The sequence below is a fragment of the Tiliqua scincoides genome, chromosome 1 (genome assembly GCF_035046505.1).
Source record: "Tiliqua scincoides isolate rTilSci1 chromosome 1, rTilSci1.hap2, whole genome shotgun sequence".
NCBI lineage: Eukaryota > Metazoa > Chordata > Lepidosauria > Squamata > Scincidae > Tiliqua > Tiliqua scincoides.
Window position 1 is genome coordinate 249,699,799 of NC_089821.1, and position 19,395 is coordinate 249,719,193.

The 19,395-nt window shown below is 44.1% G+C and overlaps 1 protein-coding gene across 1 annotated transcript in view; it reads left to right on the forward strand.

Moving 5' to 3' along the window:
* Nucleotides 1-19,395, forward strand: part of TP53BP2 (tumor protein p53 binding protein 2) — a 73,833-nt gene that overhangs the window by 38,125 nt on the left and 16,313 nt on the right. Inside the window, exons 3-12 of the mRNA XM_066618709.1 lie at nt 4,669-4,782; nt 6,819-6,898; nt 8,020-8,121; nt 10,250-10,424; nt 13,557-13,738; nt 14,038-14,202; nt 14,535-14,772; nt 16,890-17,018; nt 17,717-17,871; nt 18,902-19,385. Of these exons, the coding sequence (XP_066474806.1) occupies nt 4,669-4,782; nt 6,819-6,898; nt 8,020-8,121; nt 10,250-10,424; nt 13,557-13,738; nt 14,038-14,202; nt 14,535-14,772; nt 16,890-17,018; nt 17,717-17,871; nt 18,902-19,385 (1,824 nt within the window). The remainder of the gene's footprint in view (nt 1-4,668; nt 4,783-6,818; nt 6,899-8,019; nt 8,122-10,249; nt 10,425-13,556; nt 13,739-14,037; nt 14,203-14,534; nt 14,773-16,889; nt 17,019-17,716; nt 17,872-18,901; nt 19,386-19,395) is intronic.

A 19,395-nucleotide genomic window follows, 5' to 3' on the forward strand; every position in this document is an offset into this window, starting at 1 on the left:
GTTTGTTGCAGAAGCATGTATTGGTAAATGAGCAGGCAGAAGAATAGTCAGTCAAACGGTCCAGAAGTCAGGGATACAGCAGGTCACAGTCACAAGAAGGCAGTCCAAAATCAGTACACAAACCAGCAGCATGGCACACAGAAACTCCACCACAACAACCACACCCAGGAGTCTGTGCTTGTCCCATATATACTGCGGCCAGCCAATCAGCGTAGGGCGACCTCATAGTCACAAAGTCTTGTGACCCACACTGATTGGCTGTCCAGTGGTGCATTGCACCATTCCTCCATAGCCTACATGACTCAGTACTCATCTCTCCCCAAGTCCCGTGACTCCCACCTGCAGCAGGCACAGTTGATTGCATCAGCTGTGCTGCCTTGCTGATTGCTTCACACCAGGCCCAGATATCAGCCTGGGATGTCAAAAATCTGACACATACTATATCTCCAAAACTAGACGTGATAGGGCAAAACGGATGCCATTTTTTGAATTGGCACCCCAAATTCATATCCAACCACCATAAAGTTTGGGAAAAACTTTTCTGACCCTCAGTTTTGTAGGCCTCTGTAATTAGTCTGTAGAATTCAGTTCCACAAGGTGTGGTGATGGCCACTAGATTGAATAACTTTGAAAGGGATTTGGGCAATTCATGGAAGATAGATCTGTCAGTAGCTACTAGTCATAATGGCTGTGCATTACTCTGGGTTTAGTGACAGTATACCTCTGAATATCACTTATAGAAAAGCAGTGGTGGGAGAGAGGTGTGCCGTTCTCTCCCAGTTGTAGGCTTCCCAGGTAAGCTGATGGGCCATTGTAAAATGAGATGCTGGACTAAATGGACCTTTTGCCTGATCCAGCAAGGACTGTTCTGTGGGCAAAGATTTCCCCTTCCACAGTCCAGTGGTGAGATCTTCCTCTGGAGGAATAGGGCTATGAGATGTCACTGACATCTGCCAGAACAATTAGGCAGCAGTACGCACTGAGAGCTTGGAGAGACTTAAAGGGCCATGTGCAATCAAGATTAATTTGGGAGTTATCCTGGTTCTTGAACTAGGGAACCTCAATTAGTTACCATAGCTTAGTATGCATAAATGGAACACGACATCCCATTTTGATTTTAAAATATCTTTTTCTGAGGAACTGGAATGGGAATGGATTCAGTGATCCCAGCACTTAGAAATTCATAATGGTAAAAGAGGGAAATGCCAAGAATAAATACAGTATAAGTATAGTTCTTCTAAGGTGTGAAATGATTCATGAAAACTATATCATTTTAAACAGGAGATTCACATGGATACATTAAACCAGAGGTTTTCAACTGTTGTGCTGTGGCATACCAGTGTGCCATGAATGGGCCTCATGTGTGATGTGGGGCCAGAGGAGATAGTCAGCAGCTGCTGGGGAGAAGCAGCTGCTTTAAGTCTTGCACTGCAGCATATTTAGAAGAAGTGGCCAGAAGCTGCTGCTTTTATGCTTCCTATGGGGAGTGGAAGGCTAATCCCCTCAAAGGGGCCTCAGACTGGGAAGGGGGAGGGATTTTAGCACCCAGGTTCTTCCACTTCTTCCTCTTATCTCTGCACTGGGTCATTGCTACTGAACCAGGCTTCTGCTCCATCAGCCACTACCCTGCTTTATCAAAAGTCTAATCACTGGCCCTCTGGAGTTTATATCCTCCTGGGCTCATTAGGGAGCCCCTCTCCCCTTCTGGTCGCTCAGCCACTAAAGGTGAGCCCTCCCTAGCCTGCGCCACCCTGCCTTCCTGGCCCATTGTCATCCCTCAGCTCTCTGTCCACAGTTCACCCTGTGGTGCCAGGAGAGAGCAAGTCCACCTCTGCGGCGTCCACCTCTGGAAACTATTGGTAGCGGAAACCTGTCAGCCCCATGGCATCCACTTCTGAGCCCTGCCCTTGCAGGTCTGATGGCATGGGGCCTGGGACGACTGTGAGCAGGGCTGGCAGCTCTGACTACTATCCAGGGCCACAACAGAAAGGCCAAGGCTTTGCCCAACCTTGTGCCCATTCCCAGCCTCTTCGGCGGGGGCGGGGGCACCACTCATCAGCAGCTGGAGAAGCTCAGAGGAGCACTGGGTGGGAACTACTCTGTTGGTGAGAGCCAGCCAGCCAGGTAAGAAGGAAGCAAGCAACAGGAATCCATCGGGAGCACCCACTGACTGGCTGGTTGAAAAGGTCCTTAGAGTCCCATTTCCTTGTCTTCCTGCAGTGCCCCAAAAGCTACCTTCCCTGCATTGACTCCACTGACATAGCACTTTCTGTCCCTTATTGCAGGGCTTTTCAAACTGGGGCATTGCGTTGCCCCAGCCTGTAGACCCTGGCCTCTACCCCCTTAAGGGGCGGGGGCAGCCTGGAAGCAGGGAGGAGGCAACGGTGCGATCCCCAGGATCGTGCTGCTCAGGGGGCTGCAGGGTCTTGGCTGCACTGACCTGAGACCTCTGCAGCCTCCTGGGGGTGCAGGAAGCTCTACGCAACTGTCTGCAGGGCTCCCCACAGCTTCAGAAGTGAAAGTGGAGCGATTGCGTTCCACTTCCATAAAATCAGAAGCGGAACGCGATTGCTCCACTTTCACTTTTGAAGTTGCGGGGAACCCTGCAGAAGGTCGGGTAGGGCTCCCTGCGCCCTTGGGAGGCTGCTGGAGGCTCAGGTCAGTGCAGCCAAGCACCTGCAGTCCTCCTGAGTGGTGTGATCCAGGGGATCATGCCGCTGCCTTCCCCCGGCCCCCGCTGCCTCCCCCCTGCCCCCACAAGCACTTATAGCAGTTTTCAAACTCCCAGAGAGTTTGAAAACCACAGCCTTATAGTAAGGGCATTATTTGAGCTCTCTTTGTCACATATACAAGCAGGTAATTGGCTAATTTCTCTCCTCCTTCACTTCATTCCCTCCCGCACACACAGCTCTTTTCTTCCCCCCATCCAAAAATCTTATATATGCAGTTAACACCTCCCTTCCTAGCTTGTCCTCGTTTTCCAAAAGTCTTGGAATCCTTTGCCTCGCATTCTCTGTCCTCCTCCCCTCTTTTCTCAGTTGGATCCCAAATCTTGTTTTGATCATGCTACCTCATTGCATCTCATTCCACATTTCTCCAGTACACCATGTGCTCGACCTCTTTGCCAATATATTCTGACACATCAGATAAAAATTTGACCACCTTACTTCCAAACATGTTTGCCTCCTTTCCAGAAACATATACTTCTCTCTTCCCTCTTCAGTTATAGAGTTCCTCAAGGTAACTTTATGAGAAAGATCTATTCAAGTTAGGAGAAGTTTGAGTTCAGCTTGTGGTGAATTTTCTAATTGGTATGTAATGATTTAATTGTACTTATTAATTGTAATGTAGTAATCTTAAAATAGAAAAACTGGGTGTACCATCATAAATGGTGGTGTACCTCTTCATAAATGACCTGGAGACAGGGTTGAGCAGTGAAGTGGCTAAGTTTGCAGATGACACCAAACTTTTCCGAGTGGTGAAGACCAGAAGTGACTGTGAGGAGCTCCAGAAGGATCTCTCCAGTCTGGCAGAATGGGCAGCAAAATGGCAGATGCGCTTCAATGTAAGTAAGTGTAAAGTCATACACATTGGGGCAAAAAATCAAAACTTTAGATATAGGCTGATGGGTTCTGAGCTGTCTGTGACAGATCAGGAGAGAGATCTTGGGGTGGTGGTGGACAGGTTGATGAAAGTGTCGACCCAATGTGCGGCGGCAGTGAAGAAGGCCAATTCTATGCTTGGGATCTTTAGGAAGGATATTGAGAACAAAACGGCTAGTATTATAATGCCGTTGTACAAATCAATGCTAAGGCCACACCTGGAGTATTGTGTCCAGTTCTGGTCGCCGCATCTCAAAAAAGACATGGTGGAAATTGAGAAAGTGCAGAAGAGAGCGACTAAGATGATTACGGGGCTGGGGCACCTTCCTTATGAGGAAAGGCTACGGCGTTTGGGCCTCTTCAGCCTAGAAAAGAGACGCTTGAGGGGGGACATGATTGAGACATACAGAATTATGCAGGGGATGGACAGAGTGGATAGGGAGATGCTCTTTACACTCTCACATAATACCAGAACCAGGGGACATCCACTAAAATTGAGTGTTGGGCAGGTTAGGACAGACAAAAGAAAATATTTCTTTACTCAGCGTGTGGTCGGTCTGTGGAACTCCTTGCCACAGGATGTGGTGCTGGTGTCTAGCCTAGATGCCTTTAAAAGGGGATTGGACAAGTTTCTGGAGGAAAAATCCATTATGGGGTACAAGCCATGATGTGTATGCACAACCTCCTGATTATAGAAATGGGTTATGTCAGAATGCCAGATGCAAGGGAGGGCACCAGGATGAGGTCTCTTGTTATCTGGTGTGCTCCCTGGGGCATTTGGTGGGCCGCTGTGAGGTACAGGAAGCTGGACTAGATGGGCCTATGGCCTGATCCAGTGGGGCTGTTCTTATGTTCTTATGTACCTTGTCGATTTTAGTGTCTTGTCAGTGTGCCTTGAGCTGAAAAAGATTGAAAGTCTCTACTCTAAACAAATGTTTGACATATCATGCAAAATAGCTGTCAGTGACTGATCATGTGCCAGTGAGACATGGAAACAAAAGTTGGTTTTTGCTCTAATATTGACAGCATGTGGAAGAAAATCTACTGAGTTTGTTCTGTTTTTCAGAACGTCCTGTGTCTGATAATGAGCGCATGTTGGATCTTCTGCAGCGCTATGGCGTTCAGAGAAGTGAGGTTCGTTTTTTTCTTCGCCATGAGCGGTCACCTAATCGGGAAACTGGTAAGTGGAGAATTATCCTTGCCCAAGTGTGTTGCTCACAAACCCAACTCAAAAACTAGAGAGAGGGCACACAGGATTGTCTTACAATCTGCTTGACATGATATGTCTCAGGCACTTTGCTTTATGGGTATGCCCCATTGCTCAGATGTAGCATAATGTAAAGATTGTGTGGCAGAATCTTGTTTCTTAATGTTTGAAATCTTTAACCAGAGAGATACCACCTCCCTCCGGCCCACAAAGAAACCTACCCATTCCACAGCACAATGAATATTTTTACTCTAGTTATATCATTGATTTCAGTGGGTTGGTGATTTACAGAAAATACTACTCCTTTTACTTGATTTTCTCAGTTTTTAAATATTTCAGACACTCCCTTAATAGAGGCTGCTGTGCTTGCATATTTCTTTTCTGCATACTGGGGCTCTGTATGATGTTTCCATACATTTAAGTCCTCAGCATTTTGAGAAACTGGATGTAAAAATTTTCTGCCCTTGAATCCTTTATTGCTGCATCCCTTCCTGCCTATTTTCTTTGAGCTCTCAGGGGACACCCCTTAGATTTCGCCAATACTTGACCTGTATGCTCTTCTTTCTTCTCCCCACAGCCTCCAAGCTCGTAAAGGAACATCTTATTTATTACAGTATTGTCAATATTGGGATTGTCATTGACATCAACTGGAACAGGGAGAGGAACCCCCAACTACTTTACTTACCTCTCTCCTTTGGCATCTAGTGCTGCTGCTGCTTCCTGTATGAGCCACAGAGGGAGTGCTGAGTTTCCAGCATTCCCCCTACTAGAGGCAGCTGCATCAGCAGCAGCACTGGGAGGAGGATGGGGAGGGCTTACTACTTTCTCTCAGTATCAAATGCCTCCTCCACAGTCTTTTCTGGTGAATGGAATGCTAGGAGAGCAACATTCCCTCTGCAACAATTAAAGGAAGTGTTTGTGGCACTAGGCACTGAAGGAGAGAAATAGAGGGAAGCAGGGAGAAGTTGGGGGTTTGTTCCTCTACCTTGGCATTGTGTGTCACTGTTGCCACTTTAATGGATTTAGAAGGAATGTTGGACTCTGTACCAGTGGTGGTTCTGAGCTCCATGGGAAATAAGTAAGCCTTCCCCATTCTCCCCTTGCAGGCTATAGTGCAGGAAGAGGGAGCTGGTCTGGAGTCCACAGAGGCAGCAGACTGGGGGAGGGGGGAGAAGCAGTGGAAGGGCATGAGGTACTCCTGCCAATTCTTTGTTGCCTTTAGTTTGCTGCCTGACACAAAGTTCTCAACTTGCCTTATGGAGGGGCTGCTCCTGAGAGGGCATACTAGTTTATGTGTGTTCAGGACTACATGCCACTCTCTGTGTATACCTGCCTTCTTCCGTTGTTTTTATGGGATAAAACTCCCTTCTTTAAATCCAGTGTAGGGCAGGGATGTTCATACAGTCCCTATTATTTCTTGTATATGTGGAGGAATAATGCAGACAAAAATTTAACTTCAAGTCATTTTGCTATCTAAAACTTTCCAGTCCCCTAACCCCAACTTATTAAGGGGACCCCCTGTAGTCAGGAAACTGTTTCTGCTGCAGTTTGGTTGACTAGGTTGTGTGTGTAAATTTTTGTCACAAATTCAGAATTGCTATAGTGTAATGAGGCTGTACAGTGAGAAGTATCTCTGTTGTACAGGTCAGTCTCCTTGATGATACCATAAAAGCTGGGTTTATGAAAAACATTTGCTTGGCCTGGTGCTATATTTCAGCACGTCTACTTCAATTTCATGAAATAGTAGTGTGGTGTTTCCTTTTTATTGTCCCCTGCATGTCAGACAAGGTTAATACATTTATTGCGCAGACTGCAGTTTAGCAGAACATGACAGGGCTGCAGTGGCTCTCACATTGATTTAGAAATGTTGTTGGATGACTTTGTACCCAGTCTAAAGCTGGAAATCACCTTGATTCTCAACCCACTGGCTTTGCAAAATTTATATTGAAATCAATCTGTAACCATTTTTATTTAATATTTTCTTTGTTTCACTTCTATCCTTCATAAAGGAGCTGGACTAAGATTACAGGATCCTAGTTCAAAGAGAAATGGTGTAAAAATGCCTGGGGAACGAAGAATAGAGAATGGAGTAAGTATTTAGGTTACTGCCTCTTCCGTGTGAGCAAGCAAATCATATTTCTGATGAATATTTATCTTTGCAGAGATCTTGCCATGCAATGAGAAATCCCTATGCTTTTACTATGGTTGTTTGTCCTTTTAAATGTGCCCTGTGTTAATTAGAAGTGTAGTCACAGAAAACGAGTATAAGGAATGTTCACTTTGTGGTAATATTTCTCTCTCTGTGTTGCTGCTTCCTTTTAAAAAAAATACTCTTAGGTAGAGTCCAGACTGAACAACTGCAAATTGGTTACAAAAGATAAAACACTCTTAGAAATCAGAAATTGTGTTCAACTGCCTGTATAGGAAAGATGCACTCTACTACTGTATTTCTCCATGAAGCAATGTACCAGAAGCTTCATGCTATAGGTTCCCTTATGGATAACATAAGGGAGCATGTTGTTTGAATAGTTAGTGCACAGTATGAAGTGTGAGGCCTCTTTAGAAATCTTAATAGTAGCAGAAAATTGTCTTTAGGGGCCTTGAAATGTTTAAACATGAAAGAGAGGAAATAGACTTGTGTCCAGAAAACATTCCCCTTGGAATGTTGTTTTCTTCTTCATGCTTGCCATAGTTGAGCATGGAAAAGAATTCCCCCCCCCCAAAAAAAAATAATAAGTAGACATTGTATGTGTATATTGTGCCTACCACCCAAGTTTCCACAGTGGGTGACTTGGCTATGTTGCAGGGGTATGATGTTTGCTCTTAGTTTATTGTACTCCATAGGCTAATATGTAGTGAGTTGATGCTTGGAGGATTATACCTTTGGCTTGGAGGCTAGATGTCAGTGACTTCTTTGTATCATCTGACTTGTTGATTGTACATTTGGGCTAGTATTAGTAATTTACCTTTCAATTTTTTACTCACGTTTATATAATCCCCCTTCCACCAGAAAGCTCTGAGTGGTTTACATGACTCTTCCCTCCTCATTTTATCCTTGCACAATCCTTTAAAGTAGGTGGCGGGACTGACAAAAGGTCACCCAGAATGATTAATGGTGGTGATTTAAATTTCACTTCCAAAGCTAGCTTGTTCTGTTGTCTTGTATCTGCAAAACATAAGGCAATACTTGTATCTTTTTTAATACTGAAGCTGAATGTTCCTCGGATGGATATGACTTTGGCTGAACTACAGGAAATGGCATCACGACAACAACAACAAATAGAGGCACAACAGCAAATGCTGGCTAACAAGGTTTGTTGAAATATTTTTTTATCAGAGGTCTCTGAATTTTAATAAAAACACAAACATTTTTTTTGAAAAATTTAGTTTTGTTATGCACTAAACATTAAGTGCTTGAGGCTTGGATTTCTTGTAATAGCTTATTTTGTTACCAGTGTGATGTTGTGGATTGAGAGCTAGGATTTTACCTGGGTATGGCCACCCATTGAGGTCAGTGGCATCACTAGGATTCGTGTCACCTGGTGCAGGAGGCCTGTGCATCACCCCATGTAGTGGGCGGGGCAATGCCCCAGGTAGGCGTGGTGATCTATCATCACGCCTCCCCACCGGTTTTTTGGCTGTACCTTTTGTTATAACACAGATATTTCAATGTGGTTTGTTTCATTGCATTCTGCATGAAAGTACGCATTGATTGATATATAACATGATGGTATTATTCTTCCAAATTCTGACTTTAGTGATTTTGAAAGCTTGTAGAGTCTCTCACACACACACCCTGTATCAACTTACTAACAACTTATTGCAGCAGTTCTCAGACTTTTAGCACTGGGACCCACTTTTTCAAATGACAGTCTGTCCAGGACCCATTGGAAGTGATGTCATGGCCAGAAGTGACATCATCAAGCAAATTAAAATAAATAATTATAAATTAAATTAAAATAAAATAATTAAATAAGGGGGGAGCCAGTTCTGTTCCACCAAGTGAATCAACTCTGAAGTAAGTCCTATTGTGGTCAGTGGGGCTTACCCTCAGGAAAGTGTGGGTAGGATTACAGCCTGTGAGCCCAAGCCTATGCATGTCTACTCTGAAGTAAGTCCCATAGTGGTCAATGGAGAGTACTCTGTAGTCTGCCTGCAGTAACAACCCCCCAAAAAGAATCATTGAGCTCTTCAGCCCTCCCAGTGCCCAATGTAAAGTTCTTCTATTTCAGGCACATCAGAATAAAGACCAACCTGGCTTCACAAGTGCAAAATAGGAAACTTTCCCCTTACCATTCAAGCCTCTTTTTTGTTCTTTTTAGGGGGGGGGGGGGAGGCTGTCTTCTGGTGCAGCTCAATCGGATCAGGACCCTTCTGGTGTCCTCGCATTCCCCTTTGCCTGGCCTGACCACCAGCCAAGGCACGTCTGCCTACTCGGGCACTGGGGTGCACTCATTGGCTGCCTACTCGTGAATAAACGCGACTGTGAGGTGGCTTTGCTTTCCATAGGGTTCCATAGACTGGGAGGGAGGCAGCTGGGAGAGAGGAACCTCCTTCTCCAGTCTTTTTGGGGGCTGCACTCATTGGATGAGGACCATTCTGACGTCCTTGGAGCCTTTCAGCCTGCCTCAACTAAGGCAAGTCCGCCTACTCATGAGTAAACACGGCCACATGGCTTCATTTCAGGCTCAGACTCGCAGCTGGGAGGGGGGATCTTCTCGGGTGTTTTTGGGGGGCTGCATTCATTGGATTGGGACCATTCTGGTGTTGTTGGATTCCTTTCAGCCTAACCTTTCCAGTGGACTATGGCAAGTACGCCTACTCGCGAGTAAACGTGCAATACGGCTGACTTTCACTTTCCATAGGCTCCATGCATTTTTCCTTCTGGTTTTTTGGCCATAACTTTTGAACGAAAGGAGCGGTTTCAGTTCTGTTTTTTGCACTGCACTCTGCTGGCCATTTCACATCCAACAGTGTATGGCATGATGTGGTAGCTCCTAACCCCGCGATGTTAGTGCGTTCTCCCCCCCCAGGGCACCTCACCCCCTAGCTGTCACCTGGTGCAGCCCACACGCCCCTAGTGATGCCAGTGATTGAAGTCATGGCAGAGCCTTAGGGTAGGACTCTAATTTGGGCATCATTTTGTGTGAAATGGTCTATCCATGACAATTTTTGGTAATACAGAAAGTAGTATAATGTACTGGCTTTTAAATTGTGTATCACCTGAGAACAACTGTAATGGTGAAGAAGCTACCCGGAAAGTTGACTTTCCCACCACTGTTGATGGCCAAACTACACATGGGCATCATGTGTAGTAATGCATAGTACATAATATGCACTGTTTCATTTGTTCTAGAAACCATTATAGTCAACACTGGCATACAACTATGATATGACTCTTTCAAAGTTTAAGGAGGTACTTGTGTTTGTCCACTTGTAGGAGCAGCGGTTAAAATTCCTAAAACAGCAGGATCAGCGGCAACAACAACAAGCTGCAGAACAGGAAAAACTCAAAAGATTAAAAGAAATTGCTGAGAATCAGGAAGCCAAGTTAAAGAAAGTAAGGGCCCTCAAAGGCCATGTGGAGCAGAAAAGGCTCAGTAATGGGAAACTAGGTAAGCTAGTCTTAAACAGAGACTGATTTGTAACCATTTTATTTTTAGTTGAAGTATTTGGGTGTTCCCATTTAGAATAACCATTTTAAATTCCAAAAAAGTGCAGATTTAATTCTCTTGATTTCTGTGCAGATATTGCATTTGCAAAGGCCAGCGGTTTTCAAACTCACATGGAGAATTTGCACCGCTGTAAATTCTTGGGGGGTAGGCAGCAACGCTATCCCCAGGATTGTGTCACTATCGGGGCTGCAGGGACTGGGGTGCACTCATTGGCTGCACCAGTCCCTGCAGCAGCTGTCCTGGGGTGCAGGAAGCCCTGCGCGAGCATCTGCAGGGCTCCTCAGCCTGCAGAAAGTGAAAGTGGAGTGATTGCGCTCCACTTCTGCAAAACTGGAAGTGCAGCACAGTCGCTCCACTTTCACTTCTGACGAGCTGGGGAACCCTGCAGGCGCTAGCGCAGGGCTCCCCGCACCCTAGGACAGCTGCTGCAGGGACTGGTGAGTGCACCCCAGTCACTGCAGCCCCGTTAGCGGTGTGATCCTGGGGATAGCAACGCTGCTTCCTCTCTGCCTTCTTGCTGCCCCCACCCCTTAAGGGGAAAGAGGCCAGGGTCCTCAGGTTGGGGAGTTACGATGCCCCAGTTTGAAAAACCCTGGTTTAGGCTATAGTTCTGTTCACACTTGGAAATAAGTTTCATTGAAAGCAGTGGGATTTGCCTCTAAGTAAATAGTGGGTCTAGCATGATGTTTTTCCTGTAGACTTAACTAGTTTAGACTGACGTTTCTTGACATTCTGTGGAAAACTAATTTATACTCTACAGCTTTGGTTCCAGTCTCTCTGTTTTTTTTTAATGTGTACATTTTGAAGAAGTGCAGACTTCTTTTTGTAGTCACACTTGTAAAGCATTTGTTCTGTATTTTGATAAACTGTTAGTGACCAAACAATCATGCAAGTCTCTTTGTTTTTGTTTTTTGTTTAATGAATAACTTGATCACTTGTCCTCTATGCATGGAGCTCAGCATTTTAATACGCTGGAAAAATTATCTGCCGTTGACCACATTTTACCCCTTTTGTGAACACCTACATTAAATGGGCTCTCCCTCACTGGAGATTTTCAAGCAGGGGCTGAATGGCCCTGTTAGGGATGCTGTAGTTGCCTGTTCTGCTCAGGGATTGTACTAGATCTGCGGTTTTCAAACTCTCAGAGAGTTTGAAACCCACAGTAAGTCTTTGCGGGGGCAGGGGGGAGGTGGCAGGCGGAAAAAACAGAAGCGGAGCGCGATCCCTCCACTCTCACTTTCCCTGACCTGGAGAGCCCTGCAGGCGCTCACGCCTAGCTCCCAGCACCCAGGGACAGCTGCTGCAGGGACTGGAGGGTGCACCCCAGTCCCTACAGCCCCCTCAGAAGGCAAAGTGGAGCGATTGCACTCTGCTTCTGGTGAGGTGCAATCGCCCCACTCTCACTTTTCCTGACCTGGGGAGCCCTGCTGAAGGTCGCGCAGGGCTTCCTGCACCCCTGGGAGGCTGCAGAATGCTTGGGCAAGTGTACCCAAGCCCCTGCAGTCCCCCTGAGCGGCGCGATCCTGGGGATCGCGCCGCTGCCTCCTCCCTGCCTACTGGCTGCCCCCGCCCCTTAAGGGGAAAGAGACCAGGATCCTCAGGCTGGGACATCACGATGCTCCAGTTTGAATATCACTGTACTAGATGATTCCCAAGGTCCCTTCTAATTCTAACCTTCTGTGGGTGAACTTTGTATGGCCTTTCAGTCCAATTTTGAGCATACACTTACTTCTGAAGTGGAGTCTGGAGAAGGCTTTGAGACTGAGTGGTGACCAAATAAGAGTGTTGAGCAGTGGTCAACTGCTATGAATCCTGGCTTGACATAATGTAATGTAAGAGGTGGATGTGCACCCCTTGTGCATCCAATTGATTAAGATGTAACTGCTGAAGAATAGAGTGCTCAGCCAGTGCCTTAATCCATAGAGAAGTGGACAAGCGTATGCTTCTGTTGGTATCATGCCTGTTTTTAGTTATTCTTGTTTGCAAGAATCCACCTTATGAGATTCTTAAGGCAGTGCAAGTTGTGGAGGGTAGTTCTTAAAAAGTGCATGGTCTGTAGAGCAAAAGATGCATATTGAATTGTAAGCTAAGTGTTCTCAAAAGATAGGGAAGAACTTTAGCCCATAGGCAGGAACTTACCAACAACCATCATGAGAAACAAAAACAAGGGCTATACCCAAGAACTTCAGAAAGTAGGGGAAAACCCAAAGAAAATAAATTTCCCCAGTAAGGTTCTAGCAAAAATTCATAGCCAGTTTTTGAAGATTCCGCTCATGCAGCGGTTAGAGCACTAAGTGGAAGGGTGCTTGCTTCACCTCTTCAGGTGGCTAACAACCCCTTTCTGAAGGGAGGGACAAATACTGGTTCCTGAATTCTAGCACTTTGGAGTTTTCTGAGGTGGTTCTGCACAGGAGCTGCTCCCATTAATGCACAGAGACAACAGTGAAGAAAATGTTTTAATGGTCCAGATGGTCTTTAAGAACTGTGATAAGGTTTCAGGATAACAGATATTGTATGTAAACATCTAGAATGGAACATTGAAAATGGATGCAGCTCCCTAATCTAGATTGTTCTTCTCTATCTATCCTCACACTCCTAAAACACAACAGACATCATTCAGCTGTGAATATATTTTATTTTTCTGGTCATATATTCATTTATGGCTCCTTTATACAACTGAGAAATTCCTTCAGTTAATTATGTTGTGGGTAAATCTCATCTGTCAAACTTGGCCAGGACTTAGAACATATGCAGAGCCTCCTCATTTCTCTCCTGTTCCTTCTTTTTAGCTACAGAATGGAGTACCTTCCTTAGCAAATCAGTGTCTTACATAGCCATGTTATTTGCCATTTCCCATCTATCAATGTTAGCCTAAGATAAAGAACAATTTAAAAATATGAAACGAATGTCTTAATAATGTCTTGCATCCAAATGCTTAGTTACAGATTGGTGTTTTCTTCCTGCATTGTACTTAGAGCTGCAGGGTGTTTGTCCCCTTAACAGCTGCCTTGGAAGCAACCCACATTTAGTCATTTCTCAGCTACAGCTATTGTATTCTCTCTTCCTCTTCAGTGGAGGAGATTGAGCAGATGAACAGTTTGTTCCAGCAAAAACAACGAGAACTGGTAGTGGCTGTGTCAAAGGTAGAAGAACTTACAAGGCAATTGGAGATGCTGAAGAATGGCCGGATTGATGGTTACCACGACAACCAGTCTGCTGTAGCTGAACTTGACCGTCTGTACAAGGAGCTTCAGGTAACAGATGTGCTCTGCAAATGGGTAGAACTGGCTAAAGGGGGCAGGTCATATGTTGACTTGTAAAGGAACTTGTTTCAGCCTCTTCCTGTAAGAGTGAGAATTGTACAATCTAGTAGTCAATATACTTGTTTTCACTATATTCTTCTTAATGTAAATATTTTAACTACTTGTCTGTCAAAGGACAAAGCCTAACTAAAAGTTGCTTGCAGGAATTTGCTTTAAAAATCTTTTGTCTTGCCATCTCTCCTGAAAGTGTTTTGTTTTGCACTCTTGATCCCCCTCCCCAATGCTTTCAGTTGAGGAACAAACTGAATCAGGAGCAGAATACCAAACTGCAGCAACAGAGGGACTGTTTAAACAAACGCAACTCAGAGGTGGCAGTTATGGATAAGCGTGTTAATGAGTTGAGGGAACGGCTGTGGAAGAAGAAGGCGGCATTGCAGCAGAAGGAGAATGTACCGGTGAGTGCCAAAAAAGCAAATCCTATTCTGCTGTTGAAGTATATTAAAAACTTGCTAGGTGGGAGATGGTTGACAGGCTTATATGTATCTGCCATATCTGTAGGTGGTGGCATTCCCTTGTAGCATAAAACCCACGTTAAATAATACATCAGCATTAACCTACTTAGTACAAAAAACCTACTTTTGTATCAGGGAGAGTGCTGCCCCCTGTACTTAAGAGAATGCAGCTAGATCATAAACATATTTTTGCTGTAGAAAGAGTTTACTTTGTGTGTGTTTTCCAGACACTATGTCTTGCAGTATTCAAACCTGTCATTCTTCTTTTTGTTTAGGTTTCTTCAGATGGGAATCAGCCACAACCAGTGATATCTACTCCAAGTCGAGTGGCAGCTGTTGGTCCTTACATCCAGTCATCCACCATGCCGCGCATTGCCTCAAGGAATGAACTCTTAGTCAAACCAGCCTTCCCAGATGGGACTTCAACCATACAAGCGTCTGATGGTCCATTGAAAACTCAGACTCTGCCAAATATGAGAGCCGGGGTTCTTTCGCAAACAAAAGTTCCTAGTGGTAACTATCAGCATTGTTTTGTGTTGGTGTTTTCTGTCGTTGCCAGGTGATCAGATTTGTTGCCTCATTTTGACATCCTAAATACAGTAGCCACCTGGCTTAATTTCTTTTGTTTGAAAGTGACAGGAATGTATCTTTTTCTCTCTGCTTTCACTAATTGGTTTAATTTGGTATGGTGTAGGATCTATTTAGAGATTTGTTTCACCTTATATAACAGACTGAAGAGTAAACTCTAGGTACGACAGTAATTTCTAAGACATATGCTCAACATTCTCTTTGCACATAATAATGAATAAATGTATTCATTCTGCTGTGTACGAAATTTTGTATTCAGTGTGCAAGAATGTTTATCAGCTTCTTTCTTCTCTTGATATCAAGAGCATTTTGAATAGAAGGAAGAAAATTAAGCAGCAGAAAAAGTAGAACAGAATTATTTCATTGTATATGTACTGCTTATAAGGGATATGCAAAATACTGATGCCTCCATATGTGGAACTGCCTGAAAATGTTGCCTGGTGTGTGGAGCTGTATTCTTTGTCATGCAATAAAATAATGCATTTTTTTTCTAGTGTAGAATGTTATGTAAATTGCACATTTTCACCTGGCTCCCACTCAGTAATGTGTGCAGCATTAAGTATTATGTGAAAGCAGCTCTTTGATTAATCCTGTGAAATTTGTGAATGTTAGGCTTGGGAAATTTAATTCACTCCCTGCTCAGCTATGAATTCACTTGCGTAGGCTTTTGTGAGTCAACATCTTAGTCTCTTTTTCCCATCTGGAAAAAGAAAACAATGATGACCACCCCCCACCCCAAGTAGTTATGAGGATGGTAGAAATCTAAGGATGTAAAATACTTCATAAAGGCTACACACAATATTCTTGGCCTTTTTGCTGTTTAGATACTGTAAATATTTGAGTTGTGATTTCCCTTGATTGTCTGAATTGGTACTAAGATGTGTGTTTATTTCAGTATCAGAAAGTAATTAAGCAGATGAATACCATGCTGCATTTCACTGATTTGTAACATCTACTTTTGCTCACCACTTATATGCATATTGAACAAATAGGATTTTCTGTTTCTGAATGATGGATTAAAAGTAACTCTGTAATTGCTTACATGTGAGTGTTTCCAGAAGTATGAATGTTCTTGCTTTTTGAAGCATCTACCACCACTTTTATTTATTAGAAAAATGCCAGTTAGAAATTTTACTGCTTGGAGTATACTCTCAGGAACTACTGGAAAAGGCATTAACCCAAATAGTTCAATTAGCTTTTCTTCTGTGGCCAAAGTTAGCAAATGGGTACAGTCTTTGAAATTTGTCAGGCAAATGTGGAGAGAGTAACCTTCTATGTTTAACTTCTGTGTAGCTGACCCTCCAGGACCAGGAACAAATCCAGATAAGAGTACCAGTCACCATTCAGGGCCAAAAGATGCTGAAATAAGGGTCTGCCTGCTGTCTGAAGTGATGGAACAAGGACCCTGTAGTGGTTCTCAAACTGGTGGGTTGCAGCCCACCAGTTCCTGTAAAGGATCCCCTGTCCCTTTAAGGGGCAGGGGAGGGGTCCAAGGCAGCAATGCGATCTCCAAGATTGTGTTGCTAACTGGGGTGGAAGGGGGTATGCTGTTACTTACAGGTGGCTGCAGGACATTGCAGGAGGTGTGGGGAGCCCTGTGCATTCTTCCACAGGGCTCCCCGATGCTTAGAATGTTGAAAAAATAAGGTACAAATTCTTTGTTAATTCATAAGGGAAGAAGCAGTCCATGCTATGCCCAGGTCCTAAACTGTGTAAAGCTTTCTTGCAGCTATTGAGAATGAGTTGTCCCGAGGCAGAATACTTAATGGTGAAAACACATCAGGAATCCTGCAAAGCCTTAAAATCAGCTAACATTTTTTGTCATACATAGTGGTTGCTTTATCACAGCAGAAACTGGTAGAGCAGCTTTCCTTTTGGCTGCCAAAATCAATTCTTTTCAAGTGCATAGCAGTGGAGAATAAGGCACTTTGAGATAACACTTTTAAAAATAACACGTATTCTGAAAGGGGAGAGGGTCTTGTTAAGAAGCCAATCCATAATTTTTTTTTCTGATTTCTACTACTTCTCTTCCTCTGCTCCAGGTACTGTAAATGCTGGTTCAAAACCCCCACTGGCTGTCAATGACTGGAATAATTCTAGTGTTGACAACTTTATCAACCAAGGCCTGACTTCCTTAATGACAAAAGCCAATGGTAACAATGAAGGGCAAGGTAAATTCTTATAGTAATGTTTAATTCATTAAGGACTGTTGAAGTGTTAAAAACAAAAAAAACTTGTGACCTTTTCTGCCTAGGTACCATCCCAAAATGAGAAATAGAAGTTCATGGGAGTGACCCTTTTAGTGTGGGACCCCACTTCTAGAAACTTTCGTGGCATGTTCAGTCTGCTTTGATACTTGTCTTCAGCCCAATGAACCATGTGTTAGTGGAACAGTTAACATCCCTTTCCTACAGTCATGACAGTTCACTGCTCATTTGGTTGTTTCTAGTTTGAGGGCAGTGTTACAACTTCTGAGTTTTCAACTGTGCAGCATGGGTGGATTTGTTTCTTGTTCCTGATAGTGGATACGGCTGATATTAATACATCTCCCCTCCTCCCACTCATCTGTCCGTCTCTTAGGAGAAAACTTTATTAACTTGTATGGCACCTGTTAGATGGAAAACTCAGCGTTTTGTAAATTGAAAAACAAATCATGTTGCTAAATTTTGTTTCTTCCCAATAATAAAATGTATCAATATAGGTTGAGCTTATTGCTTCTTGTTGGTGTGTGCTTGGTTAATAGCCATTGTCCCTATCCACTGTATCACAGTCACATTTCAGTGTGGTTGCCTCAAATACGAAGCTAATTTTTTTGACTGAGAACTTTTTCACAGGCATTTCAGATGTTCTAAATCTTTTCCCCCTTTAGCTGGTGATGGAGACACCTCTTTCAGAGAGAGAGAAAAAAAAGTCCGCCCCTTTTCCATGTTTGATACTGTTGAGCCCAGTGGAGGTACTGGAGTCCCTGCGACAGGTGCACTGAAGAAAAACCAGAGTAGTGAAGACCTCCTGCGTGATAGCCAGGTATTAAAAGAAATGTGCGGCTATGGTCTTACCTTGCTTTGTATGTGCAAAGTATGTTGTATGTGTATATATGTAGAGAGAGGTACCGGAGCCAGATATGTAGTGCTGTGATGCTGGAATTATTAATTTGGGCTAAATTCCTCATTGTCAGTGTGATTTACTGGACATGATATAGAACCTGGGATTCTGTTTTAGTTGAGCCAAGCACTCTGTTGGTGGTTTTGGCAAGTAGTGATCCTCATCTCAGTTCTCCCTCTGTAAAACTGTGAATGATGGCAGACTTCATTTGTAGATTGATTGCTCTTTGCGTGAATGAGATGATAGTTTCATTTGCCTTTATGGATATAGGAGGGAGTATAAATCTTCTATAAGGAGAATGTGCAAATGTGTGACATACCCTGCTTGAGTCTTAACATGGAGCTGCTTTATGATATCGGTTGCCACTTCATGTGGCGAATTGCCAAGTTGAGGTTTGAGAAACTAGAGGGATTGTTTTAGATCAGGGGTGCTCAATAGGTGGATCGCGATCTACCGGTAGATCACGAGGCAAAATGAGTAGATCGCGGAGCCCTGTCTCTCCAAACTGTTAATATGTCAGTTTCGTCTAGTGACTAGACGAAACTGACATATTTAGCTGACACTGAAACTGACACTTTAGCTGCTCTTCAGGCATGCAGCAAGAAAACTGACTAGACTCCAGCAGGGGCTCCATACATTAAAGGGGGTGTCTGTCAGACGCTTCCTTCCCCCCTGGTAGATCTCCGGGCCTTGCTGGGTTGCAAAGTAGCTCTCGAGCCAAAAAAGTGTGAGCACCCCTGTTTTAGATTTTTGGAGACCTTGGAATGTTGGCTTTTTAAGCTATACAATTGAGGATTTTTAATTGATACTACTGTCTCAGAATGCTCTTAGCATATTCATGTGACTTGAATATGCTAACAGACTTGATTGACTAGTCTAGCTTAGTTTTTAATTTTAATCAATAGCTATAAAAATTACTTTTCAATGTCTCGGCTATTGTTTTGTCTTGCAGACAGGAACTAAAAATGTGACAAAAGTACCACCACCTGTTCCTACCAAACCAAAACAGATTAACTTGCCTTACTTTGGTCAAGCCACTCAGCTGCCCTCCTCGGATATCAAATCTGATGGTAATGCCCAGAAGCTGCCTCTGACAGTTGCAGCCATGGGAGGCAAGCAGAAACAATCAGCCCAGCCAACATTACCTACATCTCAGCAGGTCCAGCAAAGAATCTCTGCATTGCCAAGTGGCCCTCCTCCTAATCCAGATCTGACTCTTCCCAAACAAGAAAGTCCTCCTGCAGCAGCTGTGAGACCTTTCACCCCTCAGCCAGCAAAAGAGGCCCCTCCTCCACCATTTCGAAAGCCACAGACTGTAGCTGCAAGTTCAATTTATAGCATGTACACAAAGCAGCAGACTCCTGGGAAGAACTTTCAACAGGCAGTGCAGACTGCACTGACAAGGGCACAAACCAAAGGGCCGCACTTTCCAAGTGGTGAGCATTT